General features: G+C 40.7%; 1 protein-coding gene across 12 annotated transcripts in view; it reads left to right on the top strand.

Annotated features, from left to right (window-relative positions):
• Positions 1 to 8607, top strand: part of TEAD1 (TEA domain transcription factor 1) — a 186235-nt gene extending 177628 nt beyond the window's left edge. For all 12 annotated transcript variants that reach the window (XM_081012405.1, XM_081012404.1, XM_081012402.1 and 9 more), the window contains one exon: positions 768 to 8607. In XM_081012405.1, the coding sequence (XP_080868531.1) occupies positions 768 to 881 (114 nt within the window). In that variant the 3' untranslated portion in view covers positions 882 to 8607. The remainder of the gene's footprint in view (positions 1 to 767) is intronic.
• The last annotated feature ends 14477 nt before the right edge of the window (positions 8608 to 23084 follow it).

The following is a 23084-nucleotide window of genomic DNA, read 5'->3' as shown; positions in this document are numbered from 1 at the left end:
ACCCTTCTTCCAAGCCCTTAAAGATTGGGTTACGCAGCTCCGATTACAGAGCTCCATCGTAGCCTTGTGTTCTTTTTCTTGCTTGGCCTTAAATTCAGGGATAAGTGGAACAGAACATTTTGGCTCATGGTGGCTTTTCGCTTCTAGATCGGTTCTGCTCTTATCGATGTACTGCTGTGCAGTTTTGCACATTCTCAAAGAGGAGAAAGGAGATTCCTGAAAACTGTTCCTTTAAAATCTTAGCAACTTGGTTTTCCCGGGAAGTATTCCAAAAATATGCCTCTGGAAGCTTCCCAAAAAGCAGATCCTGCCTTGCCAGATTCTTTTCTAGAAACTCTGTCAGAAATATGGAACTGCAGAACCTAGGTCAGAATCCAGTTGAGATGGTTTCCATTAGAAGTCCTACTCAATACGTTGTAGACTACATAGTGCTGGAGATAAGGGAGATAGGATTATGCACTCTAGTAAAATATGGTTTCTTAATAATAATAATAATAATAATAATAATATCTATCTCTCATACCCGCAGAATACTCTTTAATGTCTATATGCATTGAGTCAAAAGTCAGCATTAGAGAGGCATTAACCAAGAAACCTTGACAGATGAGATTTATGTCTCTTCAGATATGAGAGTGAAATTGTGTGTGTGTGTGTATCTCCAGTGATTACAATTACATATTTTGCTTTTGTTCCTGTGTTAGCAAATGACCCAGTTTCTAATGCCTTGTCTTTTTTCCTTTTCTTTATATGTATAAAAACACAAACAGGTTGTAACGAACAGGGACACGCAAGAAACCCTACTTTGCATGGCTTGTGTATTTGAAGTTTCAAACAGCGAACATGGTGCACAGCATCACATCTACAGGCTTGTAAAGGACTGAACAGTTATTTATAGACATGTTTTGTTTAACTCCTTATCAAAACACAGACTGTCAACCTCAACACTAAGTGGCAGTTCCTCTGGCTGAGCTTTCCCCTACATTTTTCTAAACCTCATTTTAGTGTGTCAATATATATTGTAGCTGTGAAATTCTGGTACAGTTGTACAAATTCTTTCTAAAACAAAGTGTTCTTCAAATTTATATATAAAAAAAACCACCGTTCCTTGGGAAGACTATATTTAAGAATTTCAAGGCCTTTGTGGAAGTTTTAATTTTTTGTTGTTGTTGTGTTAGAAAAATATAAGACAGAGCGTTTGCCATGGGAAAACTTAACAGCAATTATAAGAGTTTATGAGGTGTTTTGCCTAAATTAATTTTTAAAAACCCTGTTTTTAAGATGCTAGTGAAATTGAAATGAATTTTAACTATAAGCATAAATTAGCACACAAATTCTTCTTAGAATTATCTTCATAACTGATTACTGTGGACGATACAAACGAATGTAATTCACTAAATTATTTTATAACTGCAACTCAATTTCTGTTTGAAGCCAAATGACAAACATAGCCTTAAAAATGCCTGATGGGAGCAGACAGGTCCTAAAAGTAGGCAAAAAATATTATTTTTCTTCCCTCTGTATTAAAACTAACCTTCTAACCCATTTAACTTTTCAAGCAGGTATTGCAAAGCGAGAAGACTTCCTCCCTTTTACTAATTATATCTAGTGCATTAAAAAGGTATAAAGTATTGTACTAATAAGGACATTTGTTTATTTAAAAGATGACTCGTTTTGCAATAACTAGGTAAATACTGAAAAATTAGACTTATGGTGTACGTAATCTTTTGTGTGTGGTTATATATTATATGAACAATTTGTTTTCGTTTTTGTTTTTCCTAATGAGTCTATAAATTGCAACACCAAAATTAGTGATAAGCAAATGTAAAGGGGGTGGTGGAATTAAAGTGACTGTTGAATTACAATTAAACTGTCAGCTGAAAACCACAAAAAGCACTGTGGTTGAGATGATAATAGATATACAATCAAAAGGTTCATCTGTTTTTAATGTCTTTAAAATGCTAGAAAATCACAGGCTTCGCCAAACAAAAAAGACACAATTATTACTTTATGAGCCCCATTGAAATCTCCTTCTCTTTCAGCTTGCCTGAAAATGCAAAAACAGGAGGGTTGTCAAACACTTGACAGACCACAAAGTGCAGTACTTTGGGGGGTTAGAAGAGAGGTGACAATCCTCATATATTGATAAACATGGCATGGGAGCCCTTACAAAATGGTTCCCATGAGCAACAACAACAACAAGAGGTGACTCCATACCCATGCACTTCCAACCAGTGAGTACTGTCACCCAAAAAAGGCCTGACAATGTGTGTGGCTTGTAGATCACAAGTTGTGTAGGCCCATCTTAACAGGATTTGTTCACTCAAAAAGGTGAAAATTCTGATAGTTAATGGTCTCAAACCATGAAGCGTATGAATTTACACTGGATCTTATTATCAATTCCTACAATCCATTTTCAGATTTCCTAGACATGATGTATCCCACATCCCCTCCATCACTGTAGAAACATTTGGTGCTCCTAAGAACAAGTGAGGAAGAGCTTTTTTCAAAGAGGTATAAATCTATTATCACTACACAAGGTTTGATTCCCCTTCAGAGGCAGCTTTTGTAAATATATATTCTTGCCCGACGTGATGAAAGGCTGAAAAAGTGTCTTGGAACTGGTTTATTAGTAAATGTTAACCTATAATACATGGCAGGCAAACATCAGACTTGTTGGGTCTGCTTTTTTACCACAACCCCAAAATCTATCAGTCAGAGCCTAGTAAAAAATAAATCAATAAATCATAGTTAGAATGAAGGAACATGGTGCATCTGAGCACATTCTGAGTTTGGAGATTTGGCTTCAATTGTAGAACTAAACTGAGCATACAGTTCTTTCACACAAAAGTCTACTTCATTTCAGCAGCCGAATTTAGATAGAAGAGAGTTGTGTTTGGTAGTGAGAAACTGCAAATCACCCAGAAATCTATCACTACATGAGGTTTGTAGGGTTTGATGAGCTAGAAACACAACAACTTTGCTACAGTTCCCATTCAAGGATTTGCCTCTCTCCACCTACTGCCTACAACAGGGGTCAGCAACCTTTTTCAGCCGTGGGCCGGTCCACTGTCCATCAGACCATGTGGTGGGCCAGACTATATCTTTGGGGGGGGGGGATGAATGAATTCCTATGCCCCACAAATAACCCAGAGATGCATTTTAAATAAAAGGACACATTCTACTCATGTAAAAACATGCTGATTCCAGGACCGCCCACGGGCCGGATTGAGAAGGCGATTGGGCCGCATCCGGCCTCCAGGCCTTAGGTTGCCTACCCCTGGCCTACAGCCACTTATGAGAAGCTGTATAGCCCACAGGATGATGAAATGAACTATGGAGAATATCTTTCTTTACATTAAGGCACTAGGTCAGTAGCTATTGCACTTTGAAATGCAGCTTCGTGCATACTTAAGAAACATATTCAGTGTGCTGCTTAGAATAATTGTTACTTCAGAAAGCAAACTTCTTTATGCCTGCATAAAACCTTTCACACTGTTAGAATCCAACATGGGGGCAGGAAATGCTCAAGGTATAAATAGCTTGGAGATTTGCCCTATTCAATTGTCAGAGGAGCTACTCAACTTCTGGAACACTGCAAAACTGAAACACGTTGCATGCAGTCTTCCATTCATGACTCCTATTCAGCCCTTCTCCTGGCATGCTGCAGTCAGTCCAGTACTGTATAGCCTCTAGGCTCTGCAAGCCGCACGCCTTTTGTCCTACAGACATTAAAGCAGATGAACCTCTCAGTCATTTTAACTCTGTGAACTGTAAAACCAGATGCTTATATGGCTGTAACTCTTCATCAGTTTTTAACACTAACGGAGAATTAGCACTGCATCTTACTCATCTAAAGTAGCCCTTTTTTTTGAAGCACTTGGTGTTACAAGTCTAAAACTACTTTTTTAAAAAAAAAAAAGTTACCTTTTACGAGGCTTTTGGTTTTGATGGATTTGTTTTTTTAAAAGAAGTTGGACATTTTTAGAATAAACGTGAATCTCAAAGCAACCCCTTGAGGTGTGTGGAAGAGCAGTCAGTTTGCAAACCAGGTACACTTCTCTCTTTTGCGTTAATGCAGTCTGGGACACGATGTATGTAATAACTCTGCTGTTTGAAGAGTCACAATGTTTCTTGCATCTCCACTTTTGTAAAACCTTCCTGGGAGCTGTTTGCCTTGCCTTTACCTTTACGTTGGGTGTAAACACCCCTGTGCATGTTTCTTCTGGAAAGCCTTAAGTCTGTCAGATGTTTATGTGGGTTGTGTAGTCCAAAAGGCTGCCTGTAAACTGTGAGCTCTTTTGTAAGCTGGAAGCATCTCCCTTGTTAACTGTTACTTTGTCGTAGGAACTTCTTAATTCCGAGCTGCCAAAGCATTACAATATGCAGTGCCTTAGTGCTATAGTAGAAGTACCTTTTAGCTTATCATGCCAATCTTATGTAGTAAATTAATTGGTTTACTTAAATAAAGGAAAAAGGAAAAAAAATATCTCCTGAAGAGAAGCCGTTTGGCTACTTGGCCCTAAAACACCGTCCTATATAAGTCACACTGTCACTACATAGTTGGAATATCGATACCAAAATGAAACCTTTTAACAGCGCTAGAAATTTCTGCAAAAAGTGAATTGTATGAATAATAATGCTGCCTTCTTAAATTCTCATGACCAAATACTTAAACCTTTGTGACTCTCTGCACTCTCGCATGCAAGTGCCTTTGGTTTTGAAATTCCAGCTTAGAAAAGTGCTGCCATAATAAATGACAATTTGTAGAGACCAAAAATATTTAGAGATCACCATAATGCCTTTGGTTTATTGGAAACAGTCAAAACTAACAGGCCTCCATTCTCAAAAGAGTACTTTTTATAGTAGCGTGCTTTTTGCAAATCACAAGAGTGCATCATGCTGGAAAAACTATTCTCTATGTTATTCAACTGTTTGTGATTGTTTATGCAGCATTGCTGGCTGGCAAGGATAGGAAAGCGGTCAGTATTTCACCCTTTGCCATGTCCCTCTCCATCCAGTCTTGCATCTGAGGAACATGAGCCCATATAAATAGCAGAAGTTCAGGCAAAGGACAAATTTGACTTCATCATCATCATCACCACCATCATCATTATAGTAGTTCTAAATCTGTGAAGATGGTTTTCTTCTTTAAATTTGCACTTGTTTTGTTTACAAAGTTGAGCAGTTGGATGCCTAAAATTGAAAATGAAAGTGTAGAAGAAAATGAAACAGTCCATTTGACCTGTGCTTTTTAGCACCAAATTGTTAGGAATAAATGTCCTCGGGGAGACCCTTGAACAGCACCATTTCCTATTTCATTGTAGGAAAGAGTGCCGTTTTAATACCACCCATGCATTTGGGCAATACCATGTTTTTTGAGAGACATCAACAGCACTGACATTGGTTCAGAGGGATACAACATAATTAATAATCACTGAGAACTAATAGCAGTAAAACCAAAAGCTTGGCAGAGGAGATTTGTAGCTGTGAATACACTTTTGTTTTTAATAGACAAAAAAAAAATCAAATAATTTTTATTTAAAATTAGTATGTGGCACACAAAGTGGTAAATATATGTAGTTATACCCCTCCCTTTTTCTTAAATTTGTATTTGTTCACTTTCTTCTGACATCTTCATCTAGTAAGGATTGCTTGGCTTCAGAAGTACATGGGCCCCAGTCACACTTAGCACTAAACCAAACTTGGCCTTGGCATGAATGAGCAAGTGTCCTGGTGCACAATACGAAAATCCAGCCACTTCACTCTCCTTCACTTCTTCTGCTGCAACGGTACTAGGAACTAAGCCATAGTTTGGCTTAGCACAACATGTGAACCCAAGCTTTTGGTTTGTCTCCCCGCAAACAACCCAGGAGTGGCACACGAAGAACAAACCTTGCTTACAGTTTGTGTTTTCCTTGAAACAAGATAATTCATGAGCCCAGGTTCATAGAAAAACTGTGGCTTAGCTACTGGTAATGTGGCAGCGGCATGGCTAGGAGGAATAAAGCAGCCGTGATTTTCTTACTGTGCACCCGCATGCTTGCTCATTCATGCCAAGACATATTTTGGCTTTGTATTATGTGTAAATGGTGCCAAAATAGATCTACAGCGATTGAATATATCTGCTGCAACAGATATAGGTAAGCAAGTGGCTGGAGTATATTTTATTGCAAATGAATGAATTTATTTATTGTTTGGTGTACAAAATTGGGGGGGAATAATGGTACAATTTGTGGCAGTTGAAACATAGCTTACTTTACAAATGTAATGTTGTTCTTACTTGAATTCTAGAATGATTTATTTAGGTACCGTACCACTATACTGAATAATTTGCAACTTTGGTAACTATTTTCCCACTTCCTACCCATGTTAGAGTCCGTTCAGGTTGGCAACTGCATTGAATTCAACTTTCCTGTTTTGTCACCTTCAAGTAACAGAGTGAACTATTACACTGAATGGAAGTTGGCTTGCAGAACTTGAAAAGTTGAAATCTTTATACTTTCTTTCCTTGATCTAATTCCTAGGGCATTCTTCCTTCTCTATGGCTCAGTTTGGACATCAAGCCAAACCATGATTAAAGATGCTTAACTATGGTTTAGTGTGGTGTCTACAAGGCATGGCTATGTTAATTCAATCTAGTAGTAAAGCATCATCTAAAACTCTGGTTCAGAGGAGGTTTGTGATTCATATTCTCCACTACCTATGGTTCAGATGTCTGAATTAACAGACCACCATAGGTTGGGCATTGCTCAGCTTCCGGAAGCTGCCGCATTCTGGCAATGGGCGTGAACTTATGAAGCTGAATGCGCAGAGGTGGGAAATGAAAGCAAACAAGTAGCTCAGAACCATGGATTGCCTGCCGTACTCTAAATCATAGTAAGCACAAACCATGACTTGGGATGTCTTTGAGAATTTAGTAGAAGTCAGTTACAGAGCAATGCACTAACATTGGCCCACATCATCAACACAGGTCATGCAACATATGGTTCTTTAGGGACCAATATACCTTCACTGTCTGTGGCTGCTGTTGAGAAGCTCTTCTGTTTGCTTGGCAGTCCATGCAACAGAGACTAACACTCCCTTGCATCTGCCATGTCTGCCGTTCTAAATGCACACCAGGGCAGTACACCTTTGACACTCTCCCCAAGCCCTGTCTACTGTGGGCCCCTACAGTGCATGGTCAAACATTCATTGGGGGCTCTTCAACAGAGGTTGGGTGGCCACCTGCCAGGGAATTTTTTTGCTGTGACTCCTGCATTGTGGGAAGGTAGACTGGGTGACCCTTCAGGCTCTTTCCAACTCTGCAATTTTAGGATTTAAATATCGCTCCCTGCCCCATTGATCACTAGTATGGAGAAGGGTTTGAGTGCAGCCACCGTGGGCAGCAAGTAACATGTAAAGTGGTCCTCATTTCAGTCCTTACTCAGGTTGATTTTTCTCTCTCTAAATCTGTTCCTTTTCTTCCTTCTGGCCAGCACCCTGAAAAGAAAGACAGGATAATTTGAAAGATAAAAGAAGTTTGGAAGTCTTGATCTCTAGCTTAGGAAGTTGGTCTGGCAATGAGATACCATATATATAAAACAAACTAAATACATTTTGTCAGTTAGCTCTTTAAGTGCACTCAGTTCACAGAGAGGATATGCCCCAGTTACCTCCTTTCACACAAGTTCTATTTTTTGTTCAGCATTTTGTTTCTGTTCTCTTTATTTCAAATGGGCCTCTGCTTCAGGCTCATGACTGCGGATAAAAAAACAACGATATGTGCCTGAAAAAAGACAAAAGAATTTTATAACAGTTTTTAAAGCCTGAATAGCCTTTAATTCTTTACTATCAGTACGTTTTATGTAAAACAGTTTTCTTTTTGATTTTTTTTTATTTGCCACATGCATTTGTTCACATTTGTAAATGACTTAATGGAATTCTCACTTTGTTTATTTGTGTAATGTGTATAAACTGGGTTTGTGACTTAAGCATATTCATATATGGTCAGTGGTTACTTTAATATTGTACTGCTGCTGGTTATTTTTTTTGGGTGGGGGGGTTGTAGAATCTGCCTTTGGATGACAAAGTACCTCCTGCTTAGACATGGAGGGAAAGCTCTTTTTTAAAAAATAAAAATATATATGAAACTTTTCAAATCTTGTCTTAACATATTTTGAAGTTTTCAAAATGAGTTTCAATCAAACCTTTTGGCAGTACAGTATTCTTGTATTTGTTGTTGTCTGTGTGTAGGTACTGGTACCTTCTTTGTTTTTTAAAAAAATGTTTTAAGTGTTGGCTTTAAAGTGAATTTATCTTTAGTATGATAGTAATATGAAAATTATAGGGTTTGTGTGCAGAGAATTTTTTTATAAAAGTGCTTTGTAAAAAATATGTATTCTAGCTTTCGCGGTACATATGTGTGATAACTTTAATATCCATGACAGTTAAGTGCAATTATTTCATCACTCTAAAAATGCTATTTTTGTGTCGGTTACTGCAGGTGTTCCATGTCTTTGCAAAGTGACACATTTTGATGCCTTCTTGATAAAGTGGTAGATTTTTTTGTAGCTTTCTAGAAACTTTGTATTCATACAGTATCGATTGAAAATAAAGAAAATAAAGTCATTGTTGCATCTGTTTTAATTTGACTAGAAACCGTCAGTTGTGGAAACATTGCCTGGGAACTGAAGGAAAGGACGGTGTCACTTGACAAGACTGAAGTTATATATTATACCATGTTCCACAACACTGGTGCCACCACATTTCCAGGCAGTCCTACAACCTCAGGGGCTTCAGTAGTTGGGGTGGAAAATCAAATTACTCTTGAGATGCTGAAACTCTTAAAAGAGTTGCCCCTCCTTGAAAGAAGATGTCCAATGGAGACCAACAATGTTTCCCTTAATACTCTACATCTTACAAATTACATTGCCCAGGTGTGCAATTTTTAGCGTATCTCCTTTGAGAGAGAATGCTGGGATGTCATTATGACAGGTTTTCTGAAGGGGTTGCCTGCTTATTGCAGCAAAAGGAACAAAGAGTCTTGTGGCATTAGGTTTAATAATAATAATAATAATAATAATAATAATAATAATAATATTTATACCCCGACCATCTGGCTGGGTTTCCCCAGCCACTCTGGGCGACTTTCAACAGAATATAAAAATACAATAGTCTATTAAACATTAAAAGCTTCCCTAAACAGGGCTGCCTTCAGATGTCTTCTAAAAGTCTGGTAGTTGTTTTTCTCTTTGACATCTGGTGGGATGGCGTTCCACAGGGCGGGTGCCACTACCGAGAAAGCCCTCTGCCTGGTTCCCTGTAACCTCACTTCTCGCAGCGAGGGAACCACCAGAAGGCCCTCGGCACTGGACCTCAGAGTCCAGGCAGAACGATGGGGGTTATGTTTTGTGTAGTCCACAAAAGTTGATGCCACAATAAATTCATTAGCTTTTAAGGTGTCACAAGTCCTTTTGTTATTATAGTTCGACAATGGAACGGTCTCCTCCGGAAGGTGGTGGGTTCTCCTTCCTTGGAGGTTTTTAAGCAGAGGTTGGATGGCCATCTGTCATGGATGCTTTAGCTGAGATTCCTGCATTGCAAGGAGTTGGACTAGATGGTCCTAACTCTACGATTCTACAATTCTATGATTGAATTGACTCCACTTAAATCATGCTGAGGCGATGTTTTGGCTCCATCACTTTGTATCTCTCCCTAGGAGCAAGACTCATCAAACATGGTGAAACTTACTTCTGAGAAAGTATGCATAAGATCCTCTCATGTTATAAGTAAGTCTTTTACACTAAACCACAAGTCAGCTACCAAGGAAGGGGGGGACAAAAAAATGAAGTAATGTGAGATTCATTTAGTAAGAGTATTGCATCATTTGAAGTAAGATCATAAGAGGGGGAGGGGGGGAATACCTGTTCCCTCATTACATGGCATTATCTCAACTCTCTTTAAAGCCATGGAATCAAGTAGTGCTATTTTGATAGGATAATGGAACTGATAGATGCACTGAGAGATGAGGGGGAATATATATATATAATCCTTAATATGTTTCCACAACACTCATAGAGGCTGCATAAATAGCAGCCCAGGCAACGAATGGAAAAGAAACTTGCACCAGCCATACTAGATAGGTTGAGCACATTAGTAACTATTTCATTTACACGGTGAAATGTCATGGCAATGATGTACGGCAGGCAGGCTTGAAGATGTGGGAAATATTCATGGAGGCAGAAGGACGGTCAGAGGTGAAGCTGGGGAGAGGGAGTCTGCTGCTTTCATCAAAATGATCAAGAACTTTTGAACTGTTCTGTCATCCTCAAGCAACTGTTTAATATGCAGACTACTGAGCTGTGATGTTAAAATTCCTTCAGAACAAGGTGTGAGGGATATGCATTTTTTTCAAAAATCAGTAGAATTATATCCTGAGGCTGCAATACTATAACCACTTACCTGGGAATAAGCGCCATTTAATCCAGCTGGGTTTACTCCCAAGTACATGTATACAGCGGTTATGGTGAGAGAGAAATTAATTTGCATGACGTGTTGTGTGTGCAACACAGATCAGTCAACATTTTTATAGATATTTCTGCCTTCCTGAGAAATTCTCTCTCCATTCCGTACTTTATGCTGTTCACGTTGCCTTCCTGATTCTCTCAGTATACACTCCTGCTGAGGGATATTTGTTCTACATAACTTATTCACCAACATACTTTCCTGAGGTGGAAGTCTTTCCCGCCTTTTGTTCTCAAATCACCACAGAGTTGACTGTATAGCTCTGCTGATCTTCCATGATCAGTGTTTCTCTTCACAGTTGCTTCTCTGGCAGTCATGGTAAAGCTGCTACAGTTGAATGATTTAAATTCCACAGGGAGCAATGCTGTCTCAGGACATTGGAGATCATTCAAATATTTCAGAAATGTGGACATTTCCCTTAAATAGCTATGCATGTTAGAAACTGAATTAAAGTTGCTGTGTTTTGTTTCTGCTTTTTAGATTTTCACTAAGTAACTGGATCTCAGCAGTGCTTTAAAGATTTGTTTGAACCAACATGTTTTGATAAATAATTGGCAGCTGACTTATGCACTGTTCATGTGTGGGTGAAGTGTTTTCTTTTAGTTCTTCTCTCTGTAGCCTTGGTGCACCTTGATGTCAACAAAGCTGCTAAGGGGAAGAGGGCATTGGGACAAAAAGATGGCTCCTGGCTTGCCTAACCATGTTGTAGTACTGTGCCCATCCGTGCATTAAAACCAGAAAGGCAGGCAACCTAAAATTTGCCATGGGGCTTACAAATCCACTTAGCAGACCTGCATTTCAAAATACGTGTTTAGTGAAATACCAAAGTCTTGAAAGAGATTGAGAGTTAACAGTCTGATTTTAACACACACACACACACACACACACACACACACACTGAAAAAGGGGCAGTGTTTACCTTTACGGTACATTGTCTTGGGAGCTTCAGGTCTATGTGGTGGTTGTGCAAGGACAGAAGTAAATCTGAGATCTCCCTGCCTTGAATGGCATACTGTTTGGCCTATGAACTGAGGGATGGGGGAAGTAGGGATAGAGAAGTCTGAGGGAGATACAGTGGGTTGTTGTTGCCCGACCTCCACAAGCTCTTAATGTGGCTCTTGCATCTTCTGACATGCCCCTTATGGCAACTTTTCTCAACCATGGCTCCCCAGGTGATGTTAGACTACAACTCCCATCATCCCTGACCACTGCTCCTGCTAGCTAGGAATGATGGGAGCTGTAGTCCAACATCATCTCGGGAGCCAAGGTTGAGAAAGGCTGCCTTACGGTTTCTCTAACCATGGTGGAATCTACACGCATATAAAAAACTCTGAATTATTTTTTTTTTACAAACGTTCTGAAAAATACTTTGAATTTTGCATAGCTCACTGTCGCCATATAGTGTCACATTTGTATATTGCACTTTACAACACATTTAAAACGTTTTACTTGCAGCTGTGTAGATGAGCCCCATGTGTGATTTAATGCAGGGTTGGCTGGCCCATGAGGCAAAGTGAGGCAGTTACCTCAGGATGGGAAGCTTTGGATAGCTGGGAGAGGAGGCGGGATCTGCCTCCTGCACTTTTAGCAACTTCCTCTGCTGTGCACCTGCGGCTCACACATCACCTGTGCATCCACTGCCACTGGGGAAGTGAAGAGTGCACAGGGGAAGAGAGGCATTTTCTGATTGCCCCTAGCAACAAAACACCCAGGACTGGCTTCATGTAACTTAGTTCTGAAAGACAACAAAAGCCATCTGGGATTTGAACCCATTGATTCTTCCTGGGTCACAGCACTGGGGAGGAACAATTAAGCCCAGTTAACGGGAGCCCTAGCAGAACTGAAGTGGAACAGCTACACCTCAGGAAAGTGGAGAAATTTTTGATTGTTTTCTTTGCAGCAAAACCAGCACTGCACCACATCAAACCTTGTTTGTTTTTTTTTAAAAAAAATCATTACATGGAAGCCTCAGTGCATTCAAAGGACAGGGAGAGGGGCTGTGTACATGCAAGATTCTCACTGGATCCAGCCCTACATTGAGCTGGAAGATCTGAAGGGAAGATTTTCACACATTTGGCAGTGACCTCTCTCTGGCTCCAGGCAAGGACCTTTTTGTTCACCCTTAAAAATATTTTACTACCCTTAATATCTTAAAAGCTAACATTGATCATTATTTAACCAGTCCCTACTTTGATAGCATTTGAGCATTTAATTTTCACTTCTGTGTGATTATTGCAACCCTTTGGTTGTATCTTTATTTCTTTGTGTGCTGATGTTGTTTTATCTGATTTGATACTTTATTGCACTACAGTGGTACCTCGGGTTAAGTACTTAATTCGTTCCGGAGGTCCGTACTTAACCTGAATCTGTTCTTAACCTGAAGCACCACTTTAGCTAATGAGGCCTCCTGCTGCTGCTGCGCCGCTGGAGCATGATTTCTGTTCTCATCCTAAAGCAAAGTTCTTAACCTGAAGCACTATTTCTGGGCTAGTGGAGTCTGTAACCTGAAGCGTATGTAACCTGAAGCGTATGTAACCCGAGGCACCACTGTATTTGTTTTGCGCTGCATTACTCCTAGGCAGATAACTAATCAATCGTACAATAATAAACACAGAATCTTCCATGCAGTCAGGGCTCCCAATTGCATGGAATATTCTTAAGTGCATTGCACTGATCACAGATGACGATTCCCCATTCAGACCTGTGGAGGTTGAGGTGGAGCCAGTGAAGATGGAGACATGAAGAGGGCAGTGTGCATCAAGCAGGTGGGGCATGACCCACACATTCTCGCTTGCCCCTTCACACATTCAAAGTGAGCACAAGAAGAGAGCTAGAGCGAGGTGAGGTGCCTAGGTAAGCCGTTCTGGACATGTTATTGAAAGACAGGCAAAAAATTAAAAGGGGTGTAGAACAGATGAGGGATCATTTCTGAATGGTGCCCCATATTAAAAGGTCCCTGCATGTAGTAACCAAGAATATAATAGAGGAAGTTACACTAGACCTTCCATGACATGCTAGTTTTCTACATGGGGGGAGGTTTGTCTGGTGTTTTAATAATAATAATAATAATAAAATTAATAATAATTAATAGTAATAGTAATGATTTATTATTTATACCCCGCCCATCTGGCTGAGTTTCCCCAGCCACTCTGAGCGGCTTCCAATCAAGTGTTAAAAACAATACCGCATTAAATATTAAAAACTTCCCTGAACAGGGCTGCCTTCAGATGTCTTTTAAAGAGAAGATAGTTGCTTATTTCCTTCACATCTGATGGCAGGGCGTCCCACAGGGCAGGTGCCACTACCGAGAAGGCCCTCTGTCTGGTTCTCTGTAACCTCACTTCTCGCAATGAGGGAACCGCCAGAAGGCCCTCGGCGCTAGATCTCAGTGTCCGGGCTGAACGATGCATTCTCCTACCTACCAGAAGCAGTCTCCTACCTACAATCCAAAAACTGTACCAGTTCAACTATGCGACATCGTTCTGCTTATCTTGTAGGCCCATTAATTTTTTTCAATAGACCTGTACAATAGACACTGTATTCTATGGACCTCTAGTAACAGAATAACAGAGTTTGCACAGTGATAAGAACTTTGTAGAACCAACAGTACCTGCTCCTGAGGCATCCATACACACAGACCTAGATACCAATGCCTTTTTAAATACAATAACTTCAAAGCATTGTGTCTATAATAATTCATTTTGCACCTATTTATTCGGCATAAAAGCTGGTGATTTATTCGTGTTGTTGGAATTTATTAGTGTGTCTGGATTTTATTTTTCCAGCAAAAACTTAGAGGCTACACATTGCTGTCAGAAGTTCTACAGCAAATACTAGAATGAGGTTGCAGAATTCATTAGCAAGCACAAGCCAACTGAGCAGCTCATCTACACTGAAAAAAATCAGACATTGCTGAAACACAATGGGGTAAGGCCACAGTGGTCCTGTTTAAAAGCACATTTGAAAGTGGTAGGCTAAAGTCTGACTGTAGAACACGGAGCCTTTTTCTTTTCCAGGTCAGTAGTGTACTTAAAAATGCCTTTTATGCAGCCTGTACTTGTCTTAGCAAAAAAGAAAAAATGTGCAGTGGTTTTTATGGCAAAGCACAGTTCATTCTATAGCTCACAGTAGTGTGTGTTTCTTCTTTTAATATAGAAAAAAAAGTGAAACTTAGGGCAGCTGCTTGAGGGGGGGGACACGACATGTCAAAACTAGCAGCTCCCTCTGAATGTTAGAAAGAGTTTGGTGGAATGTGGGGGCATCTCTTCAGCTTCCATTTTGTTTATTCTTCAGTACCTTACCTAGCCTTTCTTCTAAAGCTGTTTGTTTCCCAGTCCTTTTTCAGACTCATTCTCATTCATTTGTTCAGCTTGTCTTCTGTCTATCCTTTGGTTCAACTGCTGGATCTACCTGTCTGAAATATGGCAAGGTTAACCCCCTCTTGAGGAACTACCATCTCTCAGAATTTCATGTACCTATATGGGGTGTGGTGGGGGAGGTTTGGGCTATTTTGGTTTCCCAGTGGAAGTAAATAAATGAGAGGAACAAAGATTTAGATTTTGAAATTTTGATTCAGATTTGAGAATCTAAATTGATCTAAACTGAGTTGGGGCCTGATCCAAATTGCCAAATCAGTGTGTGTGTGTGTGGCTTGCACAGCCCTACTCTACATGCAGATATAAAACAAGAAAGATAGCAGATGTATCTTTCCATAGGATGTAAAATATTGAATGTGGTCATTGTTTATCACAGATATCCCAGGATTGCTGATTTTCCTCATAACTATATAGCCCATCTCAAGAAGCACAGGGATAAGATGGGTGTTCTCCTGAATGCCTTGCATCCAGTCACTCTCTTTGCTTTCTCCCCATGGCTTTCTCTGCCACCTTCAAAATCCCATTGTGTCACTGCTTGCGAAGCCAGCTACCCCAAACTGCAAACACAGATGAGGATTAGCTCCCTGCAGTCTCACACTAACTCGTTGCTTCTGTGAAATAAATCCGAGTTTAAACGGAGATGATTTGGTAAGACTTCCAGGAACATAAATAATCTTAATTGAGTAATCATAGCTTTTCAGCCCTGTCTTGATACGCAAGATAGGCACATTAATTGGCAATCCTTCCCCACTGTTACAGATGTATCATTAGAATACAGATTCTGTTATTACAGTGGTTGTAAAGCCTTCATCTTTTAAGATGTTTTAACTTTGTTTTCTTTGCAGTCTAATGTGTTGAATTATCTATGATCATTTTATAGATGTCAGTATAGGTGTCTTTGAGATGTTGAAGGACATGTGTGAAAACTTGATAAATTTATCAAAAGTTACCACTACATGTTTACTATTTTCTTTTTCATTCCTTATCACAAGTATCAGAGCAAATTCACCAAAATAAATGTCTGCCCTTAGCAATCAGACCTAGTAATTAAAATCAGTGGTCCACACTGATTAATCACTTTGTTGATTCATTAGTTGACTAGTGATCAATCAGGAAAAGGAATGAAAGCTTCAAGTTGTTCATCTTACACCAGGCACTTATTTCCCTAACAAATTGCCACTCTGGGATAAAGAGTACTTTATTCCTGAATCACCCCCTGTAGATTTGTTTATGGCAACAGACACCCAAATTCTACTGCCACCGAACAGCTTGTTGACTGTAAAAGTCACAGCACAGTAACTACATACAGCCATCTGAGACCAATAAAACTGTGTCAGAATCTGCGGCATGGCTGTAATATTGAATTGAATGTAGCTGAAATGCGGTTTGAAAAAGCTGGGTGGCGATCGCATAAAAGGAACCGGCTTGTTTTGATACAACAGTCAGAGTCACTGGCATGTCGTCTGTTTAAAACGGAGATTCTGAGACAGCTGCTCTCGGGGAAGAACCACAAAGCAGAATACCTAACATGGAGAACAATGAGGTTGCCTCCTTTGTGGCCCAACAGGCTGCGTCAATTGTGACAGCAGAGCTTCCCCTCTTCAAGAGCAACAGATTGCAAGGCATCCGGCAAGTTACCCTTATGTGGCAAAATGCGCTGCGCTGCGCCGAGCAGAGCAGGGCTACGTGCTGCAATATGGCAAAACAGATTGCATAGCATTAGCACTGCTGACAAAGGGGCATTCATTAAGTGGGACAACAGGGTCATGGAAGAGTTTGTAGGAACTCCATTGGCCAGGCCTGTGTTAGCATATGCATATCAGAGCGACATATGGCAGCTGGTAACTTTCCTGTCACAGATGTGGAAGCTTTTGTTTTGATAGAGTGTTTCATGATGATCCAGTACATTTCCCTCCCTCCCCTGTTTCATGGGTGAGCAAAATGAATAAGATTAAAGTTTCTGATCGGTTGTCTGGTTTTGATTGCAGAAAATCTCTCTCGCTTGTTTCATGCTCTGTAGTGCAATCTATACATTGGCTACGGAAGTGCTGCTTACTGCTGCATATCTAACAGAAAACTGATTTGCAAAAACATGGAAACTTAGTTTCTTTTTGAAAACTGTGTGCTGTTTTAATTTTCTGCTCAAAGGTGTCTGAGCTGCTGCTGGTTTTGATGTTTTGTTTCGCTGGGAGACCTTTTTCGTCTTCTTGTCTAAAATATTCAATCAACGCATTAATTTAGTAAATTATTCCCACCAAGGTGATCCATTCACTAATGGTTCTTTGTTAATATGTGGGGTTTTTTTAAAATCTAAAGTTGAGCAACGTGTTCCTCTGTGGGAAAGATTTCAGTGCTGAGAAGATTGTTATTTTTATATCGTAAGGTCATGATCCAGCGCACATGTTCCCAATTCACAAGTCCTGTTGAGCCAATGTGAATTTGGTGCCAATAACTTTGTGCTAAATCAGTCTCTGAGGGTAACTGTTACTAAGCTGGTTATTCTAAAAACCTACCATGTTTTAAATGCTGTGATATTTCTGTTTTTAAATCTGCAGATGGACTATTTCAGTGGTTGATTTCCTAAGTTCTGAATTAATTCTGCCACCAGTGCTATTTGTTGTCAACACTAAAACTTGTTTACTTGTAAATCAGGTTTTTACTTTAATTCAGACAAACTTTTAGCCGAATGTTTGTTTCCGTTTAAATAACTACTTTAATTGATTTTAACTGCTAACTCAGAATCAGTTCTATACAGTACTATAGGACACAACATTAGTTACATTTATTGAAACTGCAGAAACTTTTATGTGTGAACAAAAGCAAGCAAAGTTATATTCAGTTACTGAAGAAAGCTGAGGTCATAAAAATCCTTAAGTGCACCTGCCAACTATATTACTCTATTCTGCAGAGGCCATCTGTAAGCATGACGAGATAATTTGTTCCTAGGCTTCCTCCTCCCTTGGGAATGCTGACAAAAGTGCCCATTGTTACAGGTTATATTGTAATGGATGTTTTTTAAAAAACTGCCTGGATTTTTTATAATTATTACTTTAATTGTGACAACACACACACACACACACACACACACACACACACACACCAAGGAATCTAGATGGGAACTGCCAGCCTTTATCAAACATACAATTTGGAATGGGCTGAGATGATACAGAACAACATTGTTTACTTTTTGCCTCTGTTGTTAACGTTTAATGATTGATGTTTAATGGTTTTAGTCATATGTTCTGTTGCTCCTTGTGCCACAGAGAACTGGTTGAGTGTACAGTGGTAACTCTGGTTACAAACTTAATTCATTCCAGAGGTCCGTTCTTAACCTGAAACTGTTCTTAACCTGAGGTACCACTTTAGCTAATGGGGCCTTCTGCTGCTGCCGTGCCGCTGCCGCGCAATTTCTGTTCTCATCCTGAAGCAAAGCTCTTAACCCGAGGTACTATTTCTGGGTTAGTGGAGTCTGTAACCTGAAGCGTTTGTAACCCGAGGTACCACTGTACTGGTAAGACAGGGTTGCAAGGAAGTTCCTGGTTTGGATCTTGGATCAGGGGAGTCACTCCATCTCGGCCAATGGCAATAGGAGAATAACAACACTGGCATACCTCACAGCTTTACTGTTAAGGGTTACAGCTGGAGAAATAACCAGTGGCCTTCCAGTTATTGCTGGATTACAGCTCACATCGTCTCTGACTGGTGGCTATGCTGACTGGGACTGATGTTGCACTCCAACATCCGAGGAATCACAAATTATAGAATCACAGAATTGTAGAGCTGGAAAGGGACCACAAGAGTCATCTAGTCCAACCCCCTGCAATGCAGGAATCTTTTGGCCAACGTAGGGCTCAAACCCATGACCCTGAAATTACCACTCTACCAACTCTACCAACGGAGCTATCAGCCACCTTGGCATTTGCTGTCACAGAACAATAGGGTCAGGACCTTGCCTTCCATCATCAAGAAAGGGTAAATGGTCTCGTTCTCTGCACTGTAGCAGCAGCAGTCTCCATCACAACAGCACCTTCAGTATAAGGGAAAGCACTGATGTAGACGGTCTGCATAAGGGGTGAAAGAGTCTTGCACATGTTTTTAAAGTCAGCACAATTTATGAAGAATAAATATTATCTGTGGCTGTGAGTTGTGACAACTAGATAGTGCCTCCATAGTAAGGGCCTGTATGCATGACCAAGATCAAGTTTGGAATCCAGTTTTGGAAAAGTGCATGACTTGGCCCAAAGCACTTTGGAGGCTGCCCAAACTAGCAAAGAGCACCGAACAGGCAACAACAAGGCAAAACATTACTTCAATGTCCTTCCCCCATAGCACTTTGATTAGCGAGTCTAGGTGAAATCATTCCCTCTGAATAGATGCTGGGCACGTAAGTCACAAAAGAGCTCATCCTCTCCCCACCTTGGCATATTCCTTGTAAGGCAAGTGTGGAGAAGTAGCTTGCTCACACTGTAGGTGACCAGGTGAATGCACAGAATTTCAGGCAGGCAATTGACTGAATTGGCAATGGAAGGCTGGACCTCTCCATTCCTCTGCCAGTCAACTTCATTTCTGTACTCACTAGGGAGGAATGGAAGCCCATCCCTGAGCACCTCCTTCCTTTGCCAACTTCTTTGGTAATAAGCTTAAAAAAAACCCCCAAACTGGGCTGCTGAGAGTTCGGTATCCTGTGTCGTCATGCTGTGGCCAGCATGGGAACACAGCCTACAAGTCTCTGAGCTGGCTAGTCAAAGGAAATGGCAGGCTAGTAACTTTTCTGGGCTATTTACAAGGCTGAATTATGTACGGCCTATATGTTTTCTCTATACAATGAGGTTGTGGCTCAGAGACAATAATGCCTCATTGTGATTCACAGTATGATAATTGCCCCCGTATGCATAAACCAGTATCACATCTGCTGGAAAGCTCATCTGACCAGCAGCAGGTGGGTTTTCTGCATTTGTCGAAAGAATAGAGTTGCCGTGTAAATGGAGCCACCTAGTGGTTAATATTGATCAGTAACATCATAAATCATCCAGAAAAAGAAAAGTATTTATGCAGACCCATTAAAAAAGACAAACATAGTAGGGCAACACCTTTATTAGGCCTACCATAATATCAAAAGTTAGTAAGAAAGACTCTGAGTACTCCAAGTGGAAGATTACAGCTAGAGAGAAATATAGAAGACTACAGAGCCAGTGTGGTGTAGTGGTTAAGAGCGGTAGTCTCGTAATCTGGGGAACCGGGTTCGCGTCTCCGCTCCTCCACATGCAGCTGCTGGGTGACCTTGGGCCAGTCACACTTCTTTGAAGTCTCTCAGCCCCACTCACCTCACAGAGTGTTTGTTGTGGGGGAGGAAGGGAAAGGAGAATGTTAGCCGCTTTGAGACTCCTTAAAGGGAGTGAAAGGCGGGATATCAAATCCAAACTCTTCTTCTTCTTCTATTTTCAAAAATGGGGGATTTTATCTTCAGGTCTACTGTCTTTTCTGATACCCCGTCTGGAAGCTAATGCAGACTTGACAGCATGAACACCACACCACTGTCTCTCTCTCCCCCCATCCCCCTGCTCTGCCTCCCACCAGACCCTGAGCTGGTGAAGAGTTCTGGAGAAAGTTGCTCACTATTTTGTGTGGCCAAAAATAATAATAAAAATAATTCAACTAAGTTTTAGAATTATCAAACATGTTTGGCTATGATAGCCACACACTTCAAGCAACACAGGTCTTTCAAATGATGCGAATCTGATACCCAAAGCATGAAAATCTCTGAATGTCTCATGCAGGTGGGTCTGCCTAAAACAAGAAACATGAACCCAAGAGAACAGTTGGACCTATTCCTCCAGAACATATTTTTTAGGCAAAGTCAGGGTGCATCCAGATGGGTGTTAATTATGGGACTGGTGCTCATTATGCATAGGTTGTTTTTTTTAAAAAAAAAAACTTATCCACTTAATCTAGCTATATCTATACCTGTATGTATGTATGCATGCATGCATGCATGCATGCCTTACACTACAAATGAGTCCTTAGTATGTGTGTATACACACACACACACACACACACACACACACACAAATATACCAAGGACGCATTTGCCGTGTGAGGCCTTCATCTTGGAAGCATCTGTAAAGAGAATGTTGCTGTAAGGAAGCAATGTTTCATACCAGCCAAACTGTATCTGCAAGATTCTAAGAAGTAACTTGCAAAAGCCTTGGCTTTCTTGTAGAGAGCAGAGACAGTGCTCATTTCCATATTAATTGCTTCCAGGAAAAAAACCAACCTTTTGCAACTCCATCAACTCAGAAAATTGCAGGAATCGAAGGACAACATTTCGGCCAGTGTACCGGCATGCAGTTCATTTCCTGCTGTTTTCATGGGGGAATCGTGGAGGGACAGAAACATCCATGTGCTGAAACGTGGGGGGCTAGTGACCTTGTCCAGTGACTTTTGTTGTTGTGCCACACCATGGTCAGTGATGTGAATGAAATTTAGTGCAACATGCCAGTATATCAGTCAAAAGGCCAGAGAACCATAATGCAACAGGTACTGGAGTGTGAAAGGAACATTAGGAAACAGGACAGAAGAATGAGCATTATTTTCAGGAAAACTAAAGTGATTTCTCCCACATCTGAATCCACCCTCATTCTACCCAGCATTCCATTCAAGGCTCCCCTCCACTTAGACTTCTCTGATGACAGATTTGTATTGAGCATGTTGGGAGAACACTCTTCTTAAATTCCATTGCCTAACACTGACTGCAAAAAATCCTTTTCAGTATAAACTACAAGCACACCACACTGCTTTTAGACGAAATCACATGTGAGATATTCTCTTTGACCCAGCACAACAAACGCCTTTCCCAAAAGATGCAGCTCAAACCGCGAAATCTTTCCAGAAAAATCACCCAAGCACAGTGTATGGAAGAAAAAGGCACAGCACCTGTCAACATGCCAGTCTCGTCAAGCATTCAAAACAAGCCGTTTCCTAGCCTTTTTACCACAAAAGCGGCAAGGGCCGTCTTCAAGCTGACACAGGTTTCAGATCAGATCATTGGACCATTTTCTAACTGTAATCCACAGAATCTATTCCCTCACCCTCATTTCTCATTATAATGGTGGGATAGGATTCAGCCCCAGACTCACCCTGCCAGGCCTATAACAGTGCTTCCATCTGATGAGGTGAACTGTAATCCCTCAAAAAGTTAGGGTGTAAAAAAATCTGGTAATCTCTTAAGGCCCACAGGCCTCTCTTTTCTTTCATCTGAAAAAGCTGCTGCCTATGAAGTTCACCTTACAATTTGTTGATTTTGAAGCATGAAGTGCAACACAGCCCTCTGGAAGGCTAAATATTTTAATTCAACCAAGTTGATAAGGAAGACACTCCTGGAATAGGGAAGGGGCGCAGGGAGAGAAGTAAGTGCTATTATAAAGAATTTTGTGGCTTCATATAGGAGAGGGAAATGGCTTCCTGTTACAGATAGGAGGAATGAAAGTGCCAAAAAATCTTGATGCCCTTTTGACTGGAATCCCAGGTTCCCAAACACTGAATGTTGTTTATAAGCACAGAATTGCTGAGTGGCATCACTCCTATTGTGTGTTATGTTGCCGCCTAACTCCCAAGGCAATAGAGCAAGCTGCGGAAGCCGCAGCAGGGGTCCCTTTTAAACATTAAATCAATGTGCTGCATCTCTCGAAATCCTTGAAAGCCACAGGCAGTGAAGCCAAATTCCAGATTGTCGACTCAGCAGGGGTGTTGGGCTAGACCTGTGCATTCAGCATCCGAGTTTGGCTTATTAGCTGTCATCGGCTGGCAACTGCTTACAAGCTCTTTAGTTGGAACCTGAGGAATTGGAGATGTCCTATCTCTCTCTCTCTCTCTCTCTCTCTCTCTCACTCTTATTTTTCGGATACCAGAAGGGGCAACACAAAACATCCTTATTAGGCTTGATTTACTGACTTGGCATTTGGGTGAAGTGGAAAGGCCTCACTGGAGACTTGTTAGCACAAATGACCTTTGGCGCTGATGGACATACACAGATTAACTTTTTAAAAAAATGTTTAAAATGTTTCCAGGAACAGGTCTTATGTCCACAGTCTACATGTTACAGGGATGGAGACTTGCTGTAGGAAGAGTGTTGTGAGTGAAAAGGGTAGGTTTGTGGTCTTCCCTTTTAGAGGTCCTTTACATGGCAACATACAACTGGTAAGGCTT

Source organism: Podarcis pityusensis (genome assembly GCF_964106645.2).
Source record: "Podarcis pityusensis genome assembly, chromosome: 1".
Lineage (NCBI taxonomy): Eukaryota > Metazoa > Chordata > Lepidosauria > Squamata > Lacertidae > Podarcis > Podarcis pityusensis.
Note: the sequence above shows the minus strand (reverse complement) of the source record. Positions and strands in the feature narration are given on the sequence as shown.